This window comes from Protobothrops mucrosquamatus, unplaced genomic scaffold (assembly GCF_001527695.2).
Source record: "Protobothrops mucrosquamatus isolate PMUCROS unplaced genomic scaffold, P.Mucros_1.0 scaffold_56, whole genome shotgun sequence".
Lineage (NCBI taxonomy): Eukaryota > Metazoa > Chordata > Lepidosauria > Squamata > Viperidae > Protobothrops > Protobothrops mucrosquamatus.
The window spans coordinates 279596-306144 of NW_015386132.1; the positions used below are offsets into that span (position 1 = coordinate 279596).

General features: G+C 37.3%; 3 protein-coding genes across 3 annotated transcripts in view; 1 reads left to right on the top strand and 2 right to left on the bottom strand.

Annotated features, from left to right (window-relative positions):
- TALDO1 (transaldolase 1) overlaps positions 1-3324 on the top strand; it is an 11888-nt gene extending 8564 nt beyond the window's left edge. Inside the window, exons 5-8 of the mRNA XM_015811908.1 lie at positions 642-817; positions 966-1163; positions 1594-1739; positions 2613-3324. Of these exons, the coding sequence (XP_015667394.1) occupies positions 642-817; positions 966-1163; positions 1594-1739; positions 2613-2645 (553 nt within the window). The 3' untranslated portion in view covers positions 2646-3324. The remainder of the gene's footprint in view (positions 1-641; positions 818-965; positions 1164-1593; positions 1740-2612) is intronic.
- A 1595-nt stretch (positions 3325-4919) lies between these two features.
- On the bottom strand, positions 4920-12989 carry GATD1 (glutamine amidotransferase like class 1 domain containing 1). Its single transcript, XM_015811929.1, has 8 exons — positions 12774-12989; positions 10941-11017; positions 10240-10345; positions 8838-8945; positions 8311-8405; positions 7448-7541; positions 5940-6051; positions 4920-5670 (listed from the first exon to the last, which is right to left on the bottom strand). Exons 1-8 carry the CDS (start codon positions 12829-12831, stop codon positions 5661-5663), a joined length of 660 nt encoding a protein of 219 aa, XP_015667415.1. The 5' UTR covers positions 12832-12989; the 3' UTR covers positions 4920-5660.
- Positions 12990-25844: 12855 nt separating this feature from the next.
- Positions 25845-26293, bottom strand: CEND1 (cell cycle exit and neuronal differentiation 1). The gene has a single exon (XM_015811998.1). The coding sequence runs from the start codon at positions 26265-26267 to the stop codon at positions 25845-25847; it is 423 nt and encodes a 140-aa protein (XP_015667484.1). The 5' UTR covers positions 26268-26293.
- Between the last annotated feature and the right edge of the window lie 256 nt (positions 26294-26549).

Below are 26549 nucleotides of genomic sequence, written 5' to 3' on the forward strand. Positions count from 1 at the left end.
CGGAGAAAAGGTGGCGGAACTCAAACCTGGCCACGCCCTCATCAAACCCTAGGACCGCCCCTTTAGAGAACAGGAATGCAAGTAAAATTTGGGAGGGGCTATTTCCGGTGTGGGAGGGGCTATTTCCGGTGCGGCCGGCCCGGAAAAAGGTGCCGGAACGCGGTTCCGCCGCGTTCCGGCTGAAAAAAAGCCCTGGATGAGACCATAGATTTTGATTCCCATCATGTTTCATCAGTCAAAGCTTTCACAGAACACTTTTTAATAAGAGAGAGAGGAGTAGTCACATCCATGTCACAAGTAGCCTTTCCTCCTAATGATATGTATAATACCAGTTCATCTTGGCATGTTTTACTCTGTATGCCACAAGCAAAACTGAAATTCTATTTTATTCCAATTGTGCTTATGCTATTCTATGAAAGCTAGGATCTATAACGCAGAGACCACTTTGCAAGCTAGCATAACATATTGCCCATATCCCACTAACCACAAAGAAAACAAAGGGTCCTGACTCACTGAGAAGACATTTTTTAAAAAGTAACGCGTTTCAAAATAAAATTGTATATACAGTATTTAATAAAATTGCATATATAACAGAAGTGATACTGATAGGAAAAATAATTCTGGTCTGTTTTATCTTACAGGATTCTTGAAGAGCAACATGGGATTCATTGTAATCTGACCTTGCTCTTTTCCTTTGCTCAGGCAGTTGCTTGTGCAGAAGCAGGGGTCACCCTCATTTCTCCTTTTGTTGGGCGTATTCTGGATTGGTATGTTGCAAATACAGACAAAAAAACCTATGAGCCATCAGAGGACCCAGGTAACTGAATAAATGTGGCTAAGAAATTAACTTTGTAATTGAATCAACCTGAAATATTTAGTATTTGAAAATAAGCCATTCTGAGAGTTTCTTTGCTTCTGAATAAAGTAGTAATTGCTTTAAATAGTTACCTTATATTCTCTTTTAGGGGTAAAGAGTGTCACTAAAATCTATCATTATTACAAAAAGTTTGACTATAAAACTATTGTAATGGGAGCTTCTTTTCGGAACACTGGACAAATCAAAGCACTGACTGGCTGTGATTTTCTCACTATTTCACCTAAACTTCTGGGAGAGCTCAGTAAAGATAACAGCAAGCTAACACCAAAGCTGAACGTCAAAGATGGTAAGTTTTCTGTCTTACTAACATGTAGGGTAGACAAACACCGCTCAATAAAAAAGTTTAACAATGCTCTTTTACCACATCCTCTCAATGTGTAAGATTTAAGTTTACTTAAATATTTACAGAGGGCTGTATATGTGTAGCTGTTAATCCTTTCGGTACTCAATAGATAAGTTCATTTTTTTTTTGAAAAACCAATGTCTCAGAGATACTGTACATCAGCATTTTTTTATATATTTACTATTCAGGAATATGTAAGACTTTTGCTATGGCACTCAAAGGATAATATCAATACCCACATATTAGTTAACTGAATGGTTTCTGTAAGATGTTGAGATTCAGGATTCCCTGTGATAACTGTACCATTAGTATAATAATAAAGTATACCATTGCCTACTCCCATAATTTGTTACTTCTATCATCTTCAATGCAGCTCAGGCATCTGACTTGGAAAAGATCCACCTGGATGAAAAGAAATTCCGTTGGCTTCATAATGAAGACCAAATGGCTGAGGAGAAACTGTCAGATGGAATCAGAAAGTTTGCTGCTGATGCAGTTAAACTGGAAGTCATGATAAAGGTCAAAATTAAGGGTTTCTTATCTTGCTTAATATATTTCCAAAGTTCCTTCAAATGGTACATTTTACAAGTATTGCAGATGTAAATGTCAACCTGAGTTTATTTGTATTTTGTGTTGCACGTTTTCATATATGATACTAATGTTAAATATAAAATCAATTGAATAGCAAATTAATGGTGAAGAGATTTAAAGTATAAGTGCATTGTTTTGTAATTAGCCTGTTGATCCCATAATCCATTTATTATTATGGATTTTATTTATTTTCCATATAGATTAAATGCACTTTAAAACTAATCACCGTAAATTCTTACATAGCAGATCCTAGGGTTAAACTATTGTGCTTTTCTTTTATAAATCTGAATATCTTTGATAAGTTAAACTTCCTAAATTTAAGTATCTTAACAGTGCTAAAGTTTATAAATTGGATATTTTTTTAACTGTTTATATTAACATTGGATCGGTAGATGTTCACATGTGACATTCAAAACTAGCACATGGATTTTCAACATTTAATGAATTTTTAAAAAAATCTTAAATGCTCCTCTCTTGAACTCAAAGAAAATAATCAAAATGAAATTGGTTTCTCCTTTCCCTGTATTAATAACTCCACTTTTTATAACTTTTTAACTTGAAATTTAAACAGACTGCAGGTATATAAATTCAAAATTGATAAATGCTAAACTGTATATAACTTGCAAGTTATTTTCTGATTTTCAATGCCACTGCATGTTCTGTATTGGTCTTACTACCTTCATCCTTAAATAGGTGAAATCCTATTTGCCAATCTCTTCTTGTACATTAAATGGCAATGATTTCTTAAAACGTCTGCAACCAATGTGCCTGTTAATTTTTGTATTTTTTCTCCTTTTTTAGGAACGGATGTTCGGCACTGCAAATGGAAAGTAGACATGCCAAATTTTATGGATGCTATATAGATGTAAAGATTTACATGCTGCATACGAAAAGATTTTCTGTAGTCACAGGTTTCTATATGAATTTGCAGAGAAAAATTCTTCAGGTCTGCTGTGCTTTTATATATCAGGATTGTAATATTACAATTCTGTATTACCAATATTTTTATTCTTCACTATATTGCAGATACATCAAGGACCAATTGCCTAGCTTTTTTTTTCAAGGTACTATTACTAATAATGATAAAACATGCTGATGTATGGGTGCATTCCAAAAGAATAAAACATACATTTTATACAGATTTCTTGACTCCTGTTGAGGCAAGTCCTCCGTTTGAAGGATGTGTACATGCTATTTTTACAAACAAAATTACTGTAAGATTTGAACATTCCATTCTTAGAATTATGAGGAGCTTCCCTCCTATTCTTGTAGAATGAATTATGTCTCACGGGGTTATTGTGGTGGAAAAATAGGAGGAAGAAATATGGAAAAGCTTGAATTGTACAAACAAAAGATGGGATATAAATCTAAATTATAATGCAGTCTCCTTCTCCAGCTGTTGTTGCTACTGTGCTGCTTCCTCTCCCCAAGATAGAGCAGCTTTGTTTGTCTCTGATTTGTGATCTCCAAATCTCTAACTAGGGTTTCGATGCTTAGTGATATTTTGGCCTAGGTCAGGAGTAGGCAACGTTGGCTCTTTTATGACTCGTGGACTTCAACTCCCAGAATTCCTGAGCCAGCCATGCTGGCTCAGGAATTCTGGGAGTTGAAGTCCACGAGTCACAAAAGAGCCAACGTTGCCTGGCCTAGGTCATACTCCTGTCTGCTTCTTTGCCCACATGCCTAAACTTTAAACCGATATTGCTTTTCTCAGAATCTGAGGCATTGTTGCAGCTGCACTGAACATCTTCAGTACCTTCCCCCATTTTAAATGTGAGTTTCAAACAGTAGCAAAGCTCTTTTCAAATGGCCATTAATAGTACACTATTTCTTTGGATCAAACCCTGTCAGACTTCTAAGGGCAGTACTGGGGAGGAGATCTCAGTCTGGCATAGTTCTGATTTAAAAGTATAGTGGTGACCAGATGATGATCAGATGACTGCAAGGAATAGAAATCCTTTCATTTCCCACCATTCAGTAAGAACTGAAGAAGCTTCTTAGATAAGAAGCAAAATGTCTTCCTGGAAAAACAAAGTCAGTCCGGTTGCCTTTTAGGGAAAAAAAAGCACCTTAGGAACAAGTATAGTGGTAGTATCTAAGGGCAGCATGAGTCAATTCATGTATTTCATTAAGCATTTCTATTTTCCCATCATAATCTGAATGTAGATTGTGTCCATATATTTTTATACTGCTTTATTAACTGACAATATTCTTTTTGTGCAAGGAAGAGGTGTTCTGAGTAGTTTTAAAGTACTACTGATAGCAACTTGGGAGTAATACATCAGTAACCTCCTCTAACTTGTTTTTTTTTTCCCCCTAAGCTGTCCACTTGGCAACAATGGAACAATTTCTACAAAATGCAAACCTTGGGTATTATACACTGAAATCTTTGGTACTCTGAATGTGGTTGTTTGCTTGCAGATGTTTCATTATCTGACTAAGTAACATCAATATTGAGCACTGTTCTGGATGAATCCACAGTTCAATCCTCGGCTACCTATTCTTTTCTTATTGGTCGGGTATTATAATGGAATCTAAAAAAAACCAGAGCTCAAGTACTATTGAAACTTTTTAAGTTTTGTAATTCTGGAAAAGTTGCTTTTCTTTTGGTGTTGCACGCAAATGCATTGGACAAGGTAGTCTGCTTTTTTTTTAAAAAATAATGGAATGCATCCTTCCTCTGGTTCCTGTGCTGCAGTAAAACTACTCTATGACTGTCTGCATTACCCAACCAAACTGTCTGAGTTTACACAATCTTTAAGGTAACCATATGGAATAGATTCACACTAGACTACAGGGGTTGGCTGGTGTGTTTAGTCTATTATAGGAATCTAACCCTTGATTCTCAAACTAGTTTGCAGGAAAATCTCAAGTACTTCTTCAGTCTTGAGTCAAAATTGTGCTGTACATAATCTATGCAAGCAGGGTACTATTTCTACCATTAACAAATAAGTTCTACAACCTACAACTTGAATATAATTAATAAGCTAGTGCGAATCCTTCACATTGTCAATGACTTAGTTCAAGAATAAAATTGAAAAATTATATTCACAAATATGGTTAATCACTATCATGAAGTTACACAACATAAACAAAACTGAAGTAAAAATTTAATCAATCAAAAGCTTTCTATAGTAAGCAAAATAAATGAACCACTATTGTCATGCTACAACGAATGAACACATGGAAAACATTAACTAACTCTATTAAATAAAATTAACCTATCCCATTTTAAAATTATTTTTACAGTTAATTGTTCCTTTTCTTGAAGTTCACTTGTTATTAGTAGTATTAATATCTCTCACTGTAAACTTTACAACATGTATTCCTATATATGAAAAGAGAAAGTCACTATATAGTCCCATAACTTGAAACTTAATTCACAATCTGAAATGATAACATGGAGCTAATAGATTCAGCCTTGATTTATCAGATTACTTACTCAGCCCATATCTTACACTGGTTTTGCCAGATCAAGCACAATGGGGAACTTAGCTAAGAAGAAATGATTTAAACAGACTACAGTTGATGGAAGTTCAGAAACACAGGGAACTGTAACTGAAATCTTTCAAATCAATTTATCCTTAGTTTATGAAAATGGGAGGTAGGAGAAAATATATTATTCTTAGACTCATACAAACAATGAATGTCTATGAATACTGTCACATCTGATAACAGGCAAGCCTTACTATATAGATTTAAGAATATTATTTGTTCTTGAGCTACAAAATGCCACCTTTAGAAATCAGCTGTATTCTCTATTGGTTGATAAATGAAAGGTTAGCAGTTTTCACAAGTCAAATAATTCTTCCATGTTCATTTATTCTCTCAGTCACAGGGATATTTCCGTCATTTTCTGCTGAAAGAAACATTATATTGAATTAATCAGTATAGAAAGATTTCCATTTGATACATTTAAGGAATAAAGTGTTTGAGAATACTACCTCTTATTCTAGCAACAACCTCAAATTGACAAATTTCTAGCAACAACCTCAAATTGATTCCATTTCAAGGTAGGGGTGGAGAATGTTGGCACAAATTACCAGAGCTGATTACAGTGATGCAGGGATGCATTTGCAAAAGCAAAAATTCTGTATTTTATTAGTAATGTCACCTGTGTTTTCTTACCTGCCATTGCAGAGAAAAATAAGATTCTGCACAGCTGCCACAGTAGAATTTTCATTTTGTCCAGTGACAAGGTGTCTGTCAAGCACGACATGAACTGCATCTACCTTGCTGGCTGCAGTGGAAATGTACATTCACATCTTAATTTACACTTGTAATGATGTATCATTTTTCAAAAACCTAAGGAAAATGTTACCTATTTTTTTAAATTAATAAGAAAATATTTTGTTTTGCTTATTTTTCTTTCTTTACAATGTGTGAAATTTCACAATTGAATCCTGCATTGGTAAGGTGTAGGTATTCATGTTTAACAGCCTTGGCTCAAACCTGGATTTAGAAGGTTTGAAGACTTTCTAAAAGGCCTTTAGAAGATTAGAGGGATAAAGTCGAGCCAAGGTAAGTCTTGGGCTTTCTCAATATAATGAAAAAGGAGGAAAAGTCAATTTCCTGGTTGGATGCCACTTCCTTCTCTTGCAGATAAAGAAGGACAAGACAAATGACCATCACATGTTAAAGTTCATTTCACATATGGTATTATCTAAACCAGGATTTCAAACTTGCAGTATGCATGCAGCCCTCCACCTTATTTTGTCTGGTTTGTACCTCACACACTATTTGATAGAATAGAGCAGGGTTGTCAAACTGCCAGCCCACGGGCCGGACGCATCACGAGGAAACTGCGCCCACCCCATTGCCGGCAATGGGGGAAAAGTTCCGTGACGTCGTGAGTTTGACAGGTCTGGGATAGAATATCACCCTGGTAATCTTTAGGCTGATTTTTAAAAAAATGAAGTACAGCGGTGTTTTTCAAACTTGGCAGTCTTAAGACGTGTGGGTTTCCGACTCTCAGAATTCCTCATCCAGCATGCTGGCTGAGGAATTCTGGGAGTTGAAGTCTAAAGCTACAGGAAAGCTACAGGAAAGTAGAGATGCAGCAGTGGCAATGGGAGGAGGTCCCAACTCTGGCTTGGATGGCACTTTTTCCTGCCCATCTGTTGTAAAGTCATGCTTCTAAAGCTGTAGGAAGGAGCAGCTGTGGCCATGGCAAATTGAACATGTCTTGACACCCTAACTTTGCCATAGCTGTGGTTGCTTTGCTGCTTCATTTGCCTAGGTTACCTCTAGTAGAGGGGAGACTCTGTAAGTCTAACGAATGATGCCTAGTTCAAGAGTAGCTATGCAATTCTTACTGCAGATTGCCATTCTACAACACATTCTATAACACATTGCCGTTCTATTACATTTCAGCACCAGGAAAGCAAGTTGATGCTAGTGTGATGCTAGTTATGAGCCCTGGTGGCGCAGTGGTTAGAATGCAGTACTGCAGGCTACTTTTGCTGACTCCTGGCTGCCAGCAGTTTGGCAGTTTGATCCTCACCGGCTCAAGGTTGACTCAGCCTTCCTTCCTTCCGAGGTCGGTAAAATGAAGAGCCAGATNATTCTACATATATATTGATTTTAACAAGTATTAATAAAAATCTATGTCAGCAGAAAATATTAAAATGACATACCACTGAAAGTAGCTCCAGCATCTTTTGAAAAATCTTCAACAATAATTGGTAAACTAGCAAAACTAGGAAGTCTTACAAGTTCATAGACAGAAGGCTGGAAGAAACAAAATGATAGCAGTAACATTGTATTATAGTGAAACCTATGCAGAAAGATTCATGTGTTGGTTACAGAACTAAGTAGAACTTCACATAATTCAACAAAGTAGTTCCTAATCAAGAGAATACAGTCAGGATCACTTTATATGAAATACAGAATTAAATGCATTACTGTTGCAAACTGTTCCTCTAACAATTACTAATTCAGTTTCATTGTAGCTATAATTGTGTTTATATTCTGCATGTGATTATCTTGGGATTACTTTACTAACGTGCTTGAGAATCTCTTGGACAGAAAGCTAGATTTCAAAGTTTTTAAAAGCAAGTATACTCTTTTGTGGTGATAAAATTGAATGCAAGTAAATGGGATGTGCTTCAGCAAAAAACATAAATCTTGAGGAAGATCTGTGACTATAATATGAGAAATTCAGCCATATATAAAAAACAAAAATAATAAGCTATATCATATTGCCTGGATATTTAGCAGCACCCGGCAATCTTGATCTATTTCCAAAAATGTAGCAGGATCAGACCAGATGAGAGACCATTAGTAAATTTCAGGGTTGTAGGCTAGACCAGGACATTGAAAACAAGAAAAATAAGACAATGGAAACACAGATACTACATAGGTAAATCTGTGAAATTACAGGAAATAGTTTCATTCAAAGAGACTTAACTTTACATCACTTAGGTTTCTACATCACATAGTTTTCAAGAGAGCTATCTATTGTGAAAAATGCATTCTTCCTTCAGCATACAATACCTACCCCTGTTAAGCTGTATTCTTGAAACACCCAAGACTTGTCTTCATTCGTCGCACAACATAAGGCAGCAACTCCATTTCCAATAGCACAAATAGGCTCTATTAAAAAATAAACATTTAAATAAAATCTTCAGGGTTTTATGAAAATGTTATTTTGAAATGGGTCTTTCTTTCACATGTTGTATAAATGCAATGTTTATTATTTCCTATTAAATGTTTTTTTTAAAAAAAATGCAACAGGGAAAGGGATCAAAAAGGTAACAAGAGGAAGGTGCAATATTGATGAGAACAGAATAAGCAATGCATATTCAAATCTACTCTTTTCATGCATTCCTAACAATTAGGAATATCTGTATATCTGATATATTATCCAAAATCTTTTAAGGACTAACTAGAGTTAAAGTAGAAGAAATACTAAAGGTAATATGATATGTGTATCTTATACATTAATCACTTTTTGCAACATGCTTCCTTATCTATGGTGTCTCGATGTACACAGTAGCACATAAAACACCAAGGAAGTTTACCTACTGTTCTCCGAACTGAAATGCTGCAATATTCTAGCTAAGTAGCCACTGTTTGTTAGATCCGTCAAAGCACCAGGACAGTCAGGAATCAACAAAGCATGGTATCTTGCACCTAGGCAGGAAGCACAGGCAAAGCTGAGTTCTATTATTCAAAGCTAGAGAAGGCAGAGATGACTCAAAAGACAGCGCTCTCCTAAAGCATTTCCTCCCGTCTTATTTGCTGCTAACTTTCAATAGCAATATATGAAGGTCCCATTACATAAAAATTATAAATTATTGTTTTGTTTTTTTTAATAAATTTTTATTAATTTTTCAATAAAAAACATAAATCTTTTATCACAATATCAACCAAACAGAAAAATAAAGCTAAACAGTACATTCACGGACGTGTCCGGTGTCCCCCTCCTGCACCACCCTCTTCCACTTACCACACCTTCCTCCTCCCAACCTACCACCACTCCTCCTTCCTCCCTCTTTCCTACTTCCCTTCCTCAATCAACCATCCCGTCCTGTGCAGTTGGGGCTTCACCGGGCACCTCCTTATAAAAAAAAAAATAATCTTACATATAAATCTGTAATGCAAACCTACCCCTTTCCCCCCTCCCCCCCAGGACTTCCCAAAGCTAATCTAGGAAATAAACGTACAATAATCCAATTCTATTCAAAACTACTCATTATTACTATTGTTTAAATTAAATTAAACTAGCTTGTCTGGTAATAGCTTGTCTGCAACCCACTCGGTATTCCCAAACAATGTTCAAGACCAGGACAAGATCAATGTATCCCAAAGGTATATTCAATTTGCCCAACTTTTCTGCTATCAGGACAAACTGATTTGCTCCCCCATTTGCCCCTAAAAGCTCAGTGCCCTTCGGGATACATGCAGTTAGTTATCTGTGAGAAAGGCAGGGAAGAGACAAGCAAAGGGAGCATTGCTCATATATTAGCCATCCTTTAAAAATGTAATCATTATACCCATCCCGTCATCACTACTGCCTAATGTCTCATATCTGTATTAGCTGTTCCAGAAACAAAACAGAATCTGAAACTAGTTTGATTGTAAGTTGCTCTCAATTATAATAATTTAAAGAAACCATTAAGTAAAATTGGTTAGGTTAAAGGTGAAAACAAACTCCTAAAATATGCCAAGGGGAAATATGAAACCGTGGCTTTTATTGGCTCTGAACTATAAAAACAATCAAAGCTTTGAGAGCAAACTTTATATTTCCCTCCTAAAAATGCAAATGGAACAATAATAGCTTTAAGGCAACCTGATTATCAATTTAAATTATCTTTATTTTAAAATGTTATATCTGGTGGAATTGTATCCAGATACTGAAAAGACCATTTGCTGTGTAGGTAACAAAGGGAGATACGCCCAGCCACTAAGTCAAAAAATATCTCACCATCTGTTGATTCCAACTTGGCTGGATTTGCGTAGGATTTCATACGGAAATCCTGGATCCAACGCATATTTGTTTCATTAACCCCAACAAAATCAATTGGCTTCCCCTACAACAACAAAGCCCAATTAATGCATCTACATATAATAAGCCTTTGGAATAAACATTAAACATGAAACAAAAAATATTTGAAAAAAAGCAATAGCTTGTCTCCATGAAGTAAAAACAGTGTTATTGGTACTAAATGAAGACGTCATTTTTCATATAATCCAAAATGGAAATACTGGCCAATACACACAAACATGCCCCCAAAATATTGTACATTTACAACTTGTGCACTACTCTTAAAGAGCTTAGCTGGATTTAGTTGCTTTTTAATAAAACATTGCATTTACCCATTCCTGCATTCTGAGACCTCACTAGGAGATTGCATATGGAAACGAAAGAGAAAAATAAATCTACTAAAGGACTGGTGGATAAAAATTATTTTCTTCTACTTCACAAAAAGCAGGCCAATGTTATCTGTAGGTGCCTAGTTTGGAACACTGCAATTTCTAATTACATTCCATTTTAAGACCATTTCTGAAGGCCATCATTTCCTGTAACAGCTACTTGCTTCCTCTTTTTTAATAATCTTGCCTGTGGAAGAATCTATTTCATCACCTACTTAATAAAACTAACATGGAACACTTACATTTACTTACCCCTGGGGTAGCAACTTGTAGATTAAAAGCAGAGCTAGCCAATGTAAAAGAGTGGAAGAAAGAATCAGCTGATACACCTGGTGGACAGATATAATAAGCACATTATATGTGTAGTGGGAGCTTCTCATATATGGGGGGCGGGGAGAACATTGGAATGGCTACCATATCTAGAGGAATAAAATCTGGATGTCACCTAGACAGCAGCAGAGACATATTGGAAAAACCACCTGGCTTTTTTATAATGCAAATATGGGAACCTTAGCATTCACTGATTATTCTTACTAAACATGCATACTTGATAGCCTTCACATTCCTCAAAGTAAAAAAACAAACAAAAGACTTGATCATTTTCATGTTGGTCTTGAACATACAAAAACAGGATAGGCAAAACTTGCTAGGCTAACCAACTTCAGAGAACAACCCTAAATTCCATAAGAGGAGAGTCATTAAAAACTAAAAGGTTTTGTAACAAAAGAAGGAATATATATAAAAAGAGACAGCATATATGTACATATAGATAAAGGCAATGTAGTGAAGAGATGAAGCTATTGGAGCACCATGGGGAGACTTATATTGAAGATCACCTTTCTCTTTGAAGGCTGCTAGGTGAGCTCCTGAAGGGAAGTATATATTAAAAATAATATAAATACTATACATAAATCAAGTAAAATAGAAGATTCAACCAAGAGCACTAATAAGCTTCAACAAACAGCCCAACAGCCCTGTAATTTCTAGGTCAGTGATGGCGAACCTTTTAGAGACCGAGTGCCCAAACTGTAACCCAAAACCCACTTATGCATCGTCGAGTGCCGGGTGGGTGTGACCCATTGGGTGGGCATGGCCCATTGGCTGGGCGTGGCTGCGGTGGTAACGGCAGACTGGGTGGGACTAAAAAGTTCAATCAATCAATTCCAACTTTGCAAGATCTTTTTTTTTCCCCGCGAGAAGTTGAAATGACTGATTGAACCTTTTTTATTTTTTTTTTGCACACGACGGAGGCCTAAAGCGGAAAGGTTTTATAAAACCCAGCTGAAGTCCTAGGACTTGTGCGACGGTGCACGTGCCCACAGAGAGGGCTCTGAGTGCCGCCTCTGGCACCTGTGCCATAGGTTCGCCACCACTGTTCTAGGTTCTTTCAGGCAGAAAACAGAAGGCCTAGTTAGGGCTTAAGAGAGCTGAAGCACAACGTGTTTATGAGACCATAAAAATATGTTAATATTGCTATGTAGAAATTACAGCATGGCAACTATCGAACGCTGATCATGAGCACATAAAATGCAATAGACACCTAACTAGATGCAACCCTACTTGACCTTGGCTGATTAAAGACAAAGAAAAGGCCAAGTTTATATGTGGATGGGAGACCACCAAGAAATCTCAAGGCTGAAGACTACATTGGAAATGTCATCCAAGCAGGAGGAAACAGCGGCAAATAACTTTCGGGCTGCCGTCAGGAACCATTATACGGAACAGCCCATGTAAATCGAGAAGCTGAATTCCACTTGAAGCAGAGTTTATCTTTTGCCTTAAAGACCCATCACTCCGACCCAGCCAGATAAGACTCCCCTGCCATTACTGTATCGATCAAGCTGCCGGGAATAGCCTTCTCCATCTCCTGCGTCCAGCCATGCGCAGAGTGGAGTATCAAAGGTTGGACAAGCCACACACACACACCACAGCGGGAAAGGGGCTGCTGCCTCTGACAATGCACGCCTTTCAGGGGCGATTCGCTCAACTTCCCTGCCTCGCCTTTCTATTCAGCGCTCAGGTCCGCCGCCCTCGCCCGGAAGAGCCAAAGAAGAGGGCGGGGAGGGCCAGAGCCACCAGCCTCACCTGCAGCAGCGGCGCTGGCCACAATGAGGCACGTCGGCTTGCTGAGCCTCTCCGACATGCTGGCGTTGGCCCGGCGGAAGCCTCCCGGGGAAAAAGGGAAGCTGGCGGGGCGCCACCTGCGCTTCGCGGCTGGAAAAGAGAAACCTCGCCGCGCTTTCCGCCCACCAGCCCGCCCAACTTTCGCCTTGCGCAAGCGCCCTCGAGTCGGCCACCCTCTAAGAGGGCGACCCGGGGAAGAAGGGCGGATCACCTTCCTGCGGCTGCTTTCTCCGGAGGCCTGGCTTTGGCGACCTTTTTCTCATCCAGTGTTTCTCAACCTTGACAATTTTAAGGCATGTGGACTTCAACTCCCAGAATTCCACAGCCAGCATTGCTGGCTGTGGAATTCTGGGAGTTGAAGTCCACATGCCTTAAAATTGTCAAGGTTGAGAAACACTTGTAAATCTGACGCCAGCACTGCAGCCTTGTACCTTTCTAGTCTCTTTCTAGTAGCCAGAAATCCTCTTAAGATAAAATGCACCTATTGTTATCATTGTATTGTTGTTGTTTTCCTTCCCCAACGCAGCTTATTTTAAACGATAGCTTTAAAAATGTGTTGTTGTTTTTTACTGGTGAGTCAACATAGAAAAGGGGTCTTTTGATATTAAATCGTTAACGTTTTCTGCATTGCTGGGAATTCCACTATTTTCCATTCAGCATTTCCTGCTGCTGCTCTTCTTGTTTCTTGAAAAAAAAACACCACACCCTTTCCTTTCTCCATAACAAGTAAGCGGTGTTTTACAGCAGAAGAAATGGATTTGAGTCTTGTAGCTGCAACTACAGCTACAAGACTCAAATTTAACTTTCCTAGGGCAGTTTCTCAAATTGTATGTTATTGTTGTATTATAATATACGGAATTCCTGCAATGCTCTGGGCTGTATAAAGGACAGTTGTGGTGCACCTGGATCTGGGAGAGGAAGGCAGAATATTAAATAGACTCTCTAAAATCTGTAGATTAAAGCTATTGTAGCCTTGGGATCATAAAACATTCACCTTATCCAGATTAGAAGGTTGAAGAGGCAGATATTAGATTGCAAAGGGCATCTCTATGTTTTCTTGGGTCAGCGGTCATATGTAAATCATAATGATTGTCACAATTTATTCTGTGTGTAAAACAATAGCTCGCACTATCTATCTGTACTATGAATGTTTTGCTCTAATGGAAAATTCTATAAAATCCTGAAACTACTATGCCATATTTAGTATGAGTTCAAAGAATCCCCATCCCTAATTGTTTATATTTGCAATAATTTAAGTAAATAATAGAATAGAAGAATACTAGTTGGCACCATTAGGTCTCTGATTTGATAGAGGGTGATATGAAAAGATGGAAGTTTGTTTTATAGAGGATTTTTTTTTCTGTCATGAAAGAGATAGAATGCCTCTATAATAGTCTGCTTGGCTCATCACATTAATTTGGCTGGTTTGATATTCACTTGCAGTCATTTTGTTGGCTGACATCTAGCTACTGCTGCTGCTGTTATATTTTTGTTATGCCCATTTTTGGTCATGATCATGTTTACTGGCAATTAATCTACTAGATTCCCTCTTCTGGTCTCCTTTCTAGATGGTCTGTTACAGGGACTGGGAGGCCTTAGGTCATCCTCCTTGGACAGATCCAGCTGCTCAGGTAGTGTTTATGATTGATCAACCTCAGATGATCTCTGGCTTTGTCCTTCCAGAGGCTGATATTCCACAGGCTCATCTGGAAAAGTTTCTTTAGCTTCAGACTCTTAGGTCCAGAGCCTGGCCCATGACGCTAATCACAACATTGAAGTCATCTATTCTGTGGATCAAACAGTCTCCATTGTAACCATGGAATTCAATGCAATCTGATTTCTCTACTACAAGATCAAAACAAATCTGGTTGAGCTATCACCAGCTAACAAGTTGAACAATTTCTTCTTTCCATTTGTGAATGAGGGCTGCTTTGTACTTTGTTTCTAAAACTGCTCTTAAAGATGAGCTATCCCATTTATTTCCTTTAAAGATTTATGTATAAGAACAGATTTTGATTATTTTTTTTCTGAAACTGGATTAAAGAACATGAATTGTACCTCCATTCTGGTCGTTCATCAGTGCCATCCCTCTCATAACATAACTTGAACTGATCTGGATATAATTATCAGAGGCAGCATTTATTTGATTTAGATTATGTTGTATTCCCAGAGAGGCATGCATTTATTTTCCATCTCAAATGCTTTGGATGTTCTACCTCTTGATTTGGGCAGATAAATACCATTTATCAGTCCATCCCTGTCAGCCAACTGCCTTGGCTAAAATTTGGTACTGTATGTATAAGGGCCAATATAATCACATCCTAAAATATTCTGGAATTTTTAAATCTCATCCTCCAACATGAGACATGAGTTGTAATCTGGATTGATGAAATTGTAATCTGGATTGGTGAAGGAACCTCTTGCAATCCAGAAAACAGACATTTACTGTCGTATGTTATAATCAAATGGTAAAAAATATTGTCTAAACCTGGAAGTTTTAAAATCTAATCAATGAAAGAGTGAAGAGCAATGTTTATCTTAGAGCAGGATATTACACAGAGAAACTAGAACTGCATCAAATGAAATAATAGAACATAGGAGCTCCATAGATCTTTACATAGCCTTAAAGATGTTTGTAGTTCCCATCAGGAATATGTTTCTGTATTTCTAGAATGCATGCTGATTTCCTGGTGCAAGGACTGCATACACTAGTAATTTTTCACCTGGATACCATCACAGTCATATGATTTATACAATCCTGTCTCTTAACTGCCCTTCTCACAAAAAAATGAAAGGCCAAACTGGCTGTGTAGAAATAAATTTAGAAATAATTGCATATCTCTCCCTATATTCCCTTTAGAAAAGAAACAGCATTTCAGAGAAGAGAACAATCCCTGTCCTAAAAACTTTACCATTGCTTTTAAAGGAACAAGAGGAAGGTATTTAGATTATGTGAGACAACAGGGTATTTAAGTCTTTTACGGTGCTCTGTTTACAAATTCTCTCCTGTATATGATTCTTAGAAATTAAATGCCTGTGATTTGGTTGTCCCTAGGAAAGGGTTAAATGATATAGCTCTGCAAAGCATTTGCTTTGAAAAGCCATCTGTGTATCCATGCACAACTGCATCCCTTTAGCCTAGCATACAGTTGCACATACAGGAACAAAAATACCTGGGAAAGCTATTAAAGAGAGCCCTCCAAAGGACACAGACTTTTTAATGTTTTCAGGATATTTTTTGTGAAGCAACTCTTTCATTGACTTAGGTATAATATACAATTTATTTTTACAAACTGATATTTCCTTCTTGAAATTCATTTAGGCCTATTCATTATAGTTTAGTTTTATTGTTGCCGTGCATTGGCTTTTCTCATGCAGCATGCATCTGGCATGCAAACACAAGATTAAAAAACAGTCTGATTTTCCATTTTTTTTCACCCTAAAATAATTTGTTTTAAATTATGGGGAATGGAAAATTGCTGCATGTCTGCAAGATATATTTTCCTACTCAGACAAATGCAGCTTGTTTTTTCATCTGTGAGCACAGCCTATGTACACTTACATGGGAGTAAGTCCCAAGCCATTTGGTTGGAGTAAAAATAACCCTGCATAGAACTATCATGTAATTCTCCAGCCACAACACTATTAGTTGCCAAACTATGTCTTAAATTGGCATATTTTAATATAGGGTGACCATCTTTTGTGTTAATCACTTCTGAACAAAGTGACTCTTATTGCAATTCATTTTAACTGTCCTAGACCAATACCCCTCTTCAGGTATATGTATTTAAATTGTCAGATTTACATGTATTATTTTTGTGCACAGATAGCAAAAGTGCAATATGATATACTAATTGTGTATAAGCTTACAATATTGGGTTCATTCATCTATTCAATTCTAAGTATTTATATAGGACTGTACTTTTAATTATTTTAACTGTCCAGGAGAGGTATCGCAATAGATAGCACAGGTTATTTTTAGGATTTGGAGAAGAATTTTTCTATTTTTTTTTCTTGTTCTTTTCTTGCAAGTAGAAATACATTAGGTGCTATTATGGGCAGATTCCTTTTCATTTGCATAAACTGTATGACTGCAAATCTTTCAGAAGTGGAAAAAGATGTGCTTTAATCATTCAAAAAGAGGTGCTTTTTAAAAGTTCCCTCACAAACTGCTTGTTACTTTAGATGGTAAATCATCATCTTGCTATAAAAGCCTGTTATACATGTTTTCTGATATAGATATTGGCTACAAAATGTTTTTTTATTTGATGGTTGTAATTGTAGTCAATTTTAAAGAAACAAAACTATACAGCAGACCAATTTTACATTTTAAGTCATTTTTGTGACATATTTGTGTCATACACATAGTTACAATTATTATATTGTTTCTACCAACTTTCGCTTTTTAAGTCATAATTTCAATATATTATGCATGCTCAAAACCTTGTTTATATAGTTAATGTAAAACAGAAGGCTCTCTTTCAAGCACTGCAAATTAATTCAGCATTTGTCATAGAGAGATGTAATTTAAAATAACTTGCTGTGGTAGTCACCTTTCAGAAAATAGGTATAAATTGGGAATTTAGTCAAGAAGGAAAAAGACAGAGTAATACTTACGAAAAAGACCGTAAGTTGTATAGCTGTTTAGTAATGCCATGGCCTTTATGCAATATTATTTGACTTAATTTGCCTTCAATTAAGAAGGCAAACTCAAATTCTAATTTCATTTTTGTTTGGGTCTGATTTTCCAAGACCATATTTCTCATGGCCTAGAACAGGGGTAGGCAACCTTGGCTCTTTTATGACTGGTGGACTTCAACTCCCAGAATTCCTGAGCCAGCCATGCTGGCTCAGGAATCCTGGGAGTTGAAGTCCACGAGTCATAAAAGAGCCAAGGTTGCCTACCCCTGACCTAGAACTATCATCCTGAAATATTTTAGAAGATCAGGTTTATCTTGAACCTTCTAGAAATTACCTCCAGTTTTCAAAAACAGAGATACATGTAGGTGTTTTCAAAGAAAGACTATACCAATATTATGTTGACATAATTGAGATCTAGACTTAATGCTTGTTACTCAGCTGTTGACACACAATTGCTATCCAGATTAACTGTGAACAAGGACTCACAATATGCTTTAGCATAGGCCTATATTTCCCTGTCTTTGTATACTTCCAGATTCATTATTTATTTCTTAGAATGGATTCACATGTTAAAGTCAAAAAGAAAGGATATTATGGTTTACTAACCTAACATATAATTCTACTCATTTTTTTCCCAGATTTCTCATTTATGACCATCTCTAGGATTTGTATCGAAATCTGGTTTGCCATGGAGAAAAATAACAAATGTTCACCTCCTCTTAATCTCCATGTAGTTTCCTTCCAAACATGTTTTGATTTTGAGCTCATCCCGTTTACAGTACTTTAATCCATATCACCTTCATGGTTGTTATGAGAGGCCAGTTTTTCAGTATCTTGATGTGTTATCGTATGAAACTTTCTAAGCATTATGAGAAAATTCAAGAGCACCGAAAAATTGGTTCTTATACATAGCAGGAGAACTGTGCTTCGAATCAATTGTTCCAAAGTGAGCTGCCAACAAATCAATAATAATGATTATGGGTGAAGGCTGAATTCCTATTACCAAGCTAACCAATTTTGTAAAGAAGACTTTACTTTCCAGCTAGAAATAGAGGTACACAATTTACAGAAGTGCCACACACCTGAAATTATCTCAAAGGTATTCCCCTAACGGCAACATAGTCTCAACATAGTGCCTTAAAATGACTTAAATTTCCTCTGCTCCTGAATCATAATATGATTATGTCATTAAAAAAAAAACCTTTGGAAATGTATTGCCAGCAGCATAGTTTTAAATATGGTTCTATATAATTTCCAAGCCCTTCAGCTATTTCTACTATTCTTTACTATCATTATCCCTGTGTTATTTCCTGAAATTATATCGGGGAAAAATAAAGTGTAGGTAATGCAACCCTAAATTGGAGCAATGTTCATATTTATTATATAGTACTTTGTACTTTGTTTCCTCAATTCCCTGTCTTAAGGGTCTGTTTGCTGTTGGATTTAAATATTATAAACAAATACCAATTTTGATTATGGATTTGTCTAATTTACGACCCTGTAATCCCTTTATTCAGGAAAGAGTTGGGGTGACTGAACAGAGCTGAGCATTTACTGGCCAGGTGCACTTCCTGATGCCATGTGGAGTTCACAGCAGATTTTTTTCTTTGTGCCCTGGGAGAAAAACATCTGCAACTCTCAATCTTTTGAGTGGAGGCGAGCATCTTCATCACAAGGCCATCAGGATTGCTGCTACTGCCCTAATTGATAAATCATTCTTGGTCTGTGTTCAGAAAATACTCTTACCCTAATAACCTATGTATTACAGTTTTTTTCTTTAAAGGATTATACTGAAAATAAGACATGAGGATAACTGTAGGAATTATACAATATACATGTATATCTATATAGATATATATAGTTTATTTCACACAATCCTGATAATAGTTACAGGTATATTGGGAATCATTTACAGTTTCATAGAAAATGGAGTGGCTATGTAGCTTCTGATGCAAATAACATACGGTATGTAAAGCATACACGTTCCCAGTCAACCCACCCCACCATTCACACAATGATTTTTCAAAGCTAAGACTAGATTCAGCTATGTAGGAAAGCCTTGAGAATGCTAGGATACAGTGTTGGGTGTCATACAACACTGTAGGTCACAAATGGGACAAGCTAAACTACTTTAATTTTCAGTCTAATAGTTCTACTCTACCTGCATTATTGCATTTATACGCATTTTAAAATTCAAATAAAAGAGAATACTATATGGGAAAGGAAAAATTCTTTGCCATTTTAAGGAGCTGAGCTGAAGCCCATACAAAGTGTCCATAGAAGCATAGGCAATATCAGAAGATTTTTAAAAGGTTCAGATTTATTTTCTAACTCAAAGTGGTGTTTCTTCACATTTGCTTTGACAAAAGATAGTCTGCAACAGCTGACTTCAAAATGAAAAAAAAGAAACCACCTTAATCTCTATTATGCATAGGCCAACATATATTAAGTTAGCATTTACCAACTTTGTTCTTTCCAATTGTGTTGGACTATATCTCAGAACTGGACTGGTTATAGCCCAGGACCTATGGAGAATCTCATGTTGTTTATGTAAGTGTGCCTGTTAAGTAAGGGAAATAATCTATTAATGTTATAGGCTACTCATATTAATGGGGAGACTCTTTAGTAATGTTACATTGGTTTTTAGAAACAATTTTTGCTGTGGAGTACATTTTGTATGATTTTGTTGTTTTGTTCAAATGAATCAAGAAGCAGATAGCAAACATTCGGATTGAATCAACTAGCATTTCCCATCTACACGGATTACTTTGGACCTTCCCTTAACCATAAATATAGGAAAAGACATAAGAAATATGAAGGGGTGGGAGATCACCTCAAATACATTTACGAACAAGGATACAGGCATATCACAAAAGGGGTATTCTCCTTGCATTTTTGGTAGCTTGGGAAACTGGTTTAAGCTTCTATGATTGAAAAATTAGCAACGGATTAATTGCATCACATAGCGCTCATCAATTCTGCACAATAAGATATAATGATGGAACTGTGGCTGCCACCTTATAACCAAGGCATGGCTTTAAGATTGAAACAGAAATTTATAACAGAACTATCTTTCACACGCCAGATATTTTGGGCCATGTTCATATTAACAAACAGAAGAAATTAAGGGATTACATGAGCCAGTGCTTTTTTTCCCCCATCCATCCTAGAGTACAATTTAAAATGACGTTGAAGTCAAGCTAAACTGAAGATTGCTTGGCAGAGTATGGGAGATTCTGTGACATGGAGAAGGTGAGGTGGGCTTTGTACACTGGGCATCTTAATAGATGGCTCAGGGGAAAAAAGAAGTATAAGAAGAATGGGAGAATGTAAGACAGACAGAGCCAAGACTTTGGATAGAAGCATAGGCTTAACGTTTGCCCACTTGTACATATATTTGTCTAAACCAGGGGTAGGCAACCTTGGCTCTTCTATGACTCATGGACTTCAACTCCCAAAATTCCTGAGTCAGCATGTCTGGTTCAGGAATTCTGGGCGTTGAAGTCCACGAGTCATAAAAGAGCCAAGGTTGCCTACACCTGGTCTAAACTAAATCACTTTCGGTTTTTAGATACTAGTTCTTATCATTACATTTCATTGTCCTCACACATCTAAAACAACCAACCAGATCTTATGTAATAAAAGTGGCTTTTGGGGATGAGAAGGAGTTTCTTATGCTTTTGCTAGTTTTCCCTCTTTCGTTTTTCACGTTTTAGTCACTAAAGAGAGAAACACTATCCATTTCTGTGAACTGTATGGGGACAATATCTAAAACCAGCAAAGAATATACTCATTTTTGGTATTGAATAGTGAAATCTGAGTCTTTCTTTCGAGCAAAAAAAAAAGCGAAATATTATGATGGGAAAAACTTTTTATCAGAATGAATTACTGATGCAGTTGAAGCGTTGCTGCAGTTATAGCTGTGTCACCTTGAATGCTCAGTTCATGCATAAGTTCCAGTATGTTTAATTAAGGAACCCTCTTGAATGTCCTATACAAGGCTGATAAAGGGCTGATCTCCCTGACTCTAGTGATACATGTTTCTGGCCAAATTGAGATTGCTAATACATCTTAATATTTTGTACTAAGGGGTGTACAGCAACAAAAATGGAATTTGAGGGAACTGTCTTTCCAAATTTATACGCAGAATGAAAACTTCGTATCATCTCAATAAAAATGAGAACAACTCATGTATTCCCTACCAAATAAGCACATATAGGAAGTCTGGCCTACTGAATGGCGATTTTTTGATCATGCATGATAAACGTACGTTAAATGTGTATTTCTTTATTAGCAGGCTATACATGGGCATCTGCAGGTAGATTGGGTGGAAAGAGAGTGACAAATGCATCATGACATCATCATACAAATACAAAGGCTGTGACTTAGCTCCTTGCATCAGATATTGTGATATCATCACATTACTGCACCACTTATACAATGATATCATGACTCATTTTGCTATCACAGCAGTTTGCTAATGAATTTGCTGAAGCTACCAGTGTTCAAAAACTGTCTCAAGGCCAGTTTCCCTAATTCCATTACATTAAAATTAAAGATGGGGGCAAGGATGGCAGTTCCAATATTGGCAACAAAATTGTCTGTGATTACTAAGGAGCAGTGTCCAATTATTCTTCACATCCTCTGTGTCTTAACATTAGCTCCAGCTCTACTCATACTAATACATGCCATTTGGTATAGGAAATACCCAGTTGGAGCAGACATTTAATATTAACTGATCATTTCCTATCAACAGAAAAAGGTGCACTCACTTGTTTTGTAAAAATAACTCAAAAGTCAGTGCAATTTACTCTAGAATGTACTTTCTGAGGACTGCACTGTATTTAAAAAAACAGTGTAAAGTTGAGTCTTGAGAGCCAAAGTTCTATACCAGGGGTAGTCAACCTTGGCTCTTTTATGACTCGTGGACTTCAACTCCCAGAATTCCTGAGCCAGCACAGCTGGCTCAGGAATTCTGGGAATTGAAGTCCACGAGTCATAAAAGAGCCAAGGTTGACTACCCCTGTTCTAGACCTTTCTTACCCATAAAGCTCACAGAATTGCCTTGGTCCATTCATTCTCAATCTAAACAATGAAAGAGGGCTGATACGATATATAAACTTGGGGAGCTGGGTAGGGAAAGAGTAAAAATACCAAGTATGAAAACAGTTAGTTGATGAGTTGTATAATAATCCAGCCGGTCTGCAACAATAAATAGAAACAATATTATTTTGCCCGTATGCATGGCAAAGTATGGCAAAGATTGAAATGGGGCGGGGGAATCCTTTCAAAACCAATAGAAGCAATCCTGACTTCATTCAAGACACACAAGGGTCCCAGCTGAAGATGGCTAGCCTTCTGAAGGAAGTGTTTTGTTACTTTATCACTAATGATAATAGAAGTGTATCAACAACCTTGGAACTAGAGAAATGCTTAAATGGGATTGTTGTACTATACAAAGTATAGCCAATATTAGAGATGCCAATGTCAAACTTTGCAGCAATTTCCCTGGTGCCAATAAGCAGCAACCAAAAGCCACTAAGTAAGGAGACAAGACATATGAGAGGTTGCACAAATCAGGATGCAGTGCATGTTGATTTGTTCACCTTTAAAAGAAACAAACATAAATGTTGACACACATTCAAAAGCTTGCATGATATTGCTTACCAAACTGAAACATAACTAGCCTTTCTATCGAAAATTGCACATTTTCATAAAGCACAAGTTCACTGAGCTTAGCCTACATAAACAAACACATTTTCCAGATGTCCATTGTTCAAAGCAAGTATGAGGAAGCATTTGCTGTGTTTATTATTGCAGTGAATGTAATTTGTGGAGTATACAGGAACACATGCAGCAAATTAGGCCAGTTCTGCATCACTATCATTTCCCTAAGGGTCAGTTTGGGGCAGGGGCAAAGCTGATACACCACCATTAGGTTTACATTAAACTTCAAGAGAGAAATAAGCCTGCACATGTTATCACGCAATCCACAATTACACCACCAAACTATATTGGGGAATATCTGTTGATGCCATTCCTTGGGCATAATAGCTTCTTCCTTCTTCATCCATCCCTTTCCTACTCCAGACTCTTATCAATTGCTCCAGAATAGTTTAGGAACACGTATCAGAGGCAAGCAGAGAAAGTTCTTTTGTACCAGCAACTGTCCATCAATCAGAGGAATTCCTTAGAAGCACAAGACGGATTATTATACATTCATCAATTAGCTAAATGTATCTTTGTTTATTGAAAGGAAATCTTGGTTTTTGGCTACTGTACAATGGAATGCAAGTGGCACAAACACAGACACTTTGTGTGAATGCAGGTGTGCAGATAAATGGTTGCATTCTGCTTTTCTACAAAGAATACAGGTTTTGTAGCTTTACAAAGGCTTCATAAATTATAATGTATATACACATATTCTCAAAGAAGCTTGTACACATATACACAAGAATACAGGTTTTCAGATGGGGAAAAGGTTCTGAAAAATTATTCAGAACAGTGGGATATCACAATATTAAACAATGAGTGCCAGTGAATGATTCCCTTATAGACCTAACGTATAAGATCACAGCCATAAATGCAAGAGAGATGATTAATTGTAGCGTAGGCCAATGTTTCTCAATTTTGGCAACTCTTGAGATGTATGGACTTCAACTCCCAGAATTCCCCAGCCAGCCATGTTCAAGTCCACACATCTTAAAATTGCCAAGGTTGAAAAACACTGGCCTTGGCAATACTATCATTTTACTATACTTCTGGATTTATAGTTTGCAACTTTAAAGTGAGTGGGGCTAAAAATACAAAAAAAAAAATCTAGTATAGAGGTTAGTTTCTGAACGTGATGAGATGAAAACATGATACACATATACACACACACACCACAAACATTAATCTTTTACTAAATCTGATCTCATTGGTATGGGTATGTTGTATAATCAATACACACATACACACCTGTTTCACACTGGTGGGGTCCAAGCAGGAAAAAAAATCTACTACATGAGGGATGGTCATTCAGTCATCTTACATTATAACCAATGCTCCAGTGTCCAAATTCTTTCTGTCGGGGAAATATCTTTAGTAAATATATCAAAGACAAATAACTGTCCCCACCCCCCCAAAACTGGTTTTAAACATTTCAAGAAGACCACCAACACAACAAACCTATTTCAAAACAGGGAATTTGCTCTAATCTTCGGCATCCTGGTTCAAATGTTATGGGGGGAGGGAAATGGCTCCTGTGACTCAGTATTTGTTGTTTCTTTGCATAATTTCCAATGAAATACATGAGGCTATACCATTCTTTTGCTATATCTTGAATTAAAGCTATAAAAGGTTGAAATGAAGATTGTCCATTGGGTTCAAATGCTTGTATTTGGGCAGTTGTTCCATATGCAAATTTTCTTAAATCCATAATTCCAGAAAATATACACGCTTATTCCTTGGGCGTTTGTTGTTTTCCTTGATTCCCATTTATAGCACAAACAGGTATGTAACTTTATATGGAGAAGCTCCACTATTAGTTCAAAATCCATATGCAGATAAGCTTTTCAATTTCCCAAAAGTTTAAATCACATAGATTTCAATATCTGATTTTATTTTATTTATTTATTTTAAAAAAACTTTTTAAAGGTATCTAAATTCTACAAAGGTACTTGGCCAATGCAGGGTTGCATTTGACATGCACTTAAATGGTAGAGAAAGACTACTTTACTATATTCCAAAGCTATTCCAATCAATGGCTAAACTATATTTAGTACTTTGTAGACATTGTGTGATAGATGGCAAGCCAGGATGTTGCCTCCTGGGCTTCGGTTAGTGATCTCAGTAAGCTAAGTTTGCTTCTTGAACTCTGATAGCTTCTCGTACTCCGAAGAGAACTTTGTAATTTAGGTGAGAATATACTTGGATGCTCTGACAATGAACCGAAGTAGATGAATACTGGATGGGACCACGCGGTCTTCAGATTAGTGAAGATGCTGCCATTTTATGCATCTCTCAAAGTAATTTCAGTGAGCTGGACTACAGGATACTAGATGGTCCTCTTGAAGAGAAAGTGTTTGTTTCATCTGCTCTTCCATGGCACAACTAAAAGCAAAGGAATCTGAAAATGATGCTGGAACCAAGTTTAAAAGCTGACCAAAAAGTGGGATGGGGAGGAGCTATGGAAAGAAAACACAAAATAGCATCTATTGACCAGGGGGAAAAAAATCTGTTCTTTTTTTCAGGACCCTGGTATACTAACCTTGAGTAAGACCTACCTACGTCTCTCTTGCTATATACTGCATATTTATAAGTATGTATAGAAGTGATTGCATGCACTGATGTCAAAAGGAACAGTACACAACTCGGGGGAAATTCTGTTCCCTGCATTCCTTAGGTTCCCTATTTTTTCCGAGCTACAATGGCTACTCCTATGATCACAGCTATGGCAGCTACTGCTGCCCCTCCAAAGATGAGCAGGGGCTTGATGTTCTCAAACATGCTACTCCCTGGCGACTCCTCTGCACTGTTCTCTTTATGCTCGGAGTTAGCAGGATGGGCACTTGCTTCAGGCCCCTCAGCTGCTGGCACTGTGGCAGGCTTCAGATTGCTGTGGTCATTCAGCATGGCTGCCTCGCTGGGTGCTGTGGCCCCTTTCTTTGCAGGGGTGGTGGCAGCAGGAGTTGGCTGCTCCTTAGGAGCTTCTTTCTTATCAGCACTTGCCGCCGGCCCAGAGTGAGGTTTCTCAGACTTTGCTGAGCTAGCAGTCTTGCTATCAGTCTTGTTTCCACTTCGGGTGCTTTCTTTAGACTCCATTCTGCTCATGAGAGTGGCAAAGGTGGATATCACCCAAACTCAGCTCAAACCAAAGCAGAGGGATGTGAAGCCGGCAGTTGAGATGGCTCTCTTCAGTTGGCCCTTCTCACTAGCCCAAAGGGAGGACCTGCCTCTCACTTCTGGACCTTGGGATAGCTGTGGCTCTGTCTCTCCAAAAGGTGTCTTGCTCAAGCGATACCTTGCCTGAACATAGTACAACTCCTGTAAGATCAAGCAGAAACACACAGGTCAGAATATACAGCAATACCCATATAAAGCAGCATTCTTCCC

Excerpts from the sequence above, each read along its gene's own strand:
- GATD1 (XM_015811929.1), bottom strand. The coding sequence starts at position 12,831 with ATGTCGGAGAGGCTCAGCAAGCCGACGTGCCTCATTGTGGCCAGCGCC. Across the intron at positions 10,346-10,940 it reads TACAAGTTGCTACCCCAGGG|GGGAAGCCAATTGATTTTGT; the intron begins GTAAGTAAATGT and ends TTGTTGTTGTAG. Across the intron at positions 8,946-10,239 it reads CAAGTTGGAATCAACAGATG|GTGCAAGATACCATGCTTTG; the intron begins GTGAGATATTTT and ends CTTCCTGCCTAG.
- CEND1 (XM_015811998.1), bottom strand. The coding sequence starts at position 26,267 with ATGAGCAGAATGGAGTCTAAAGAAAGCACCCGAAGTGGAAACAAGACT.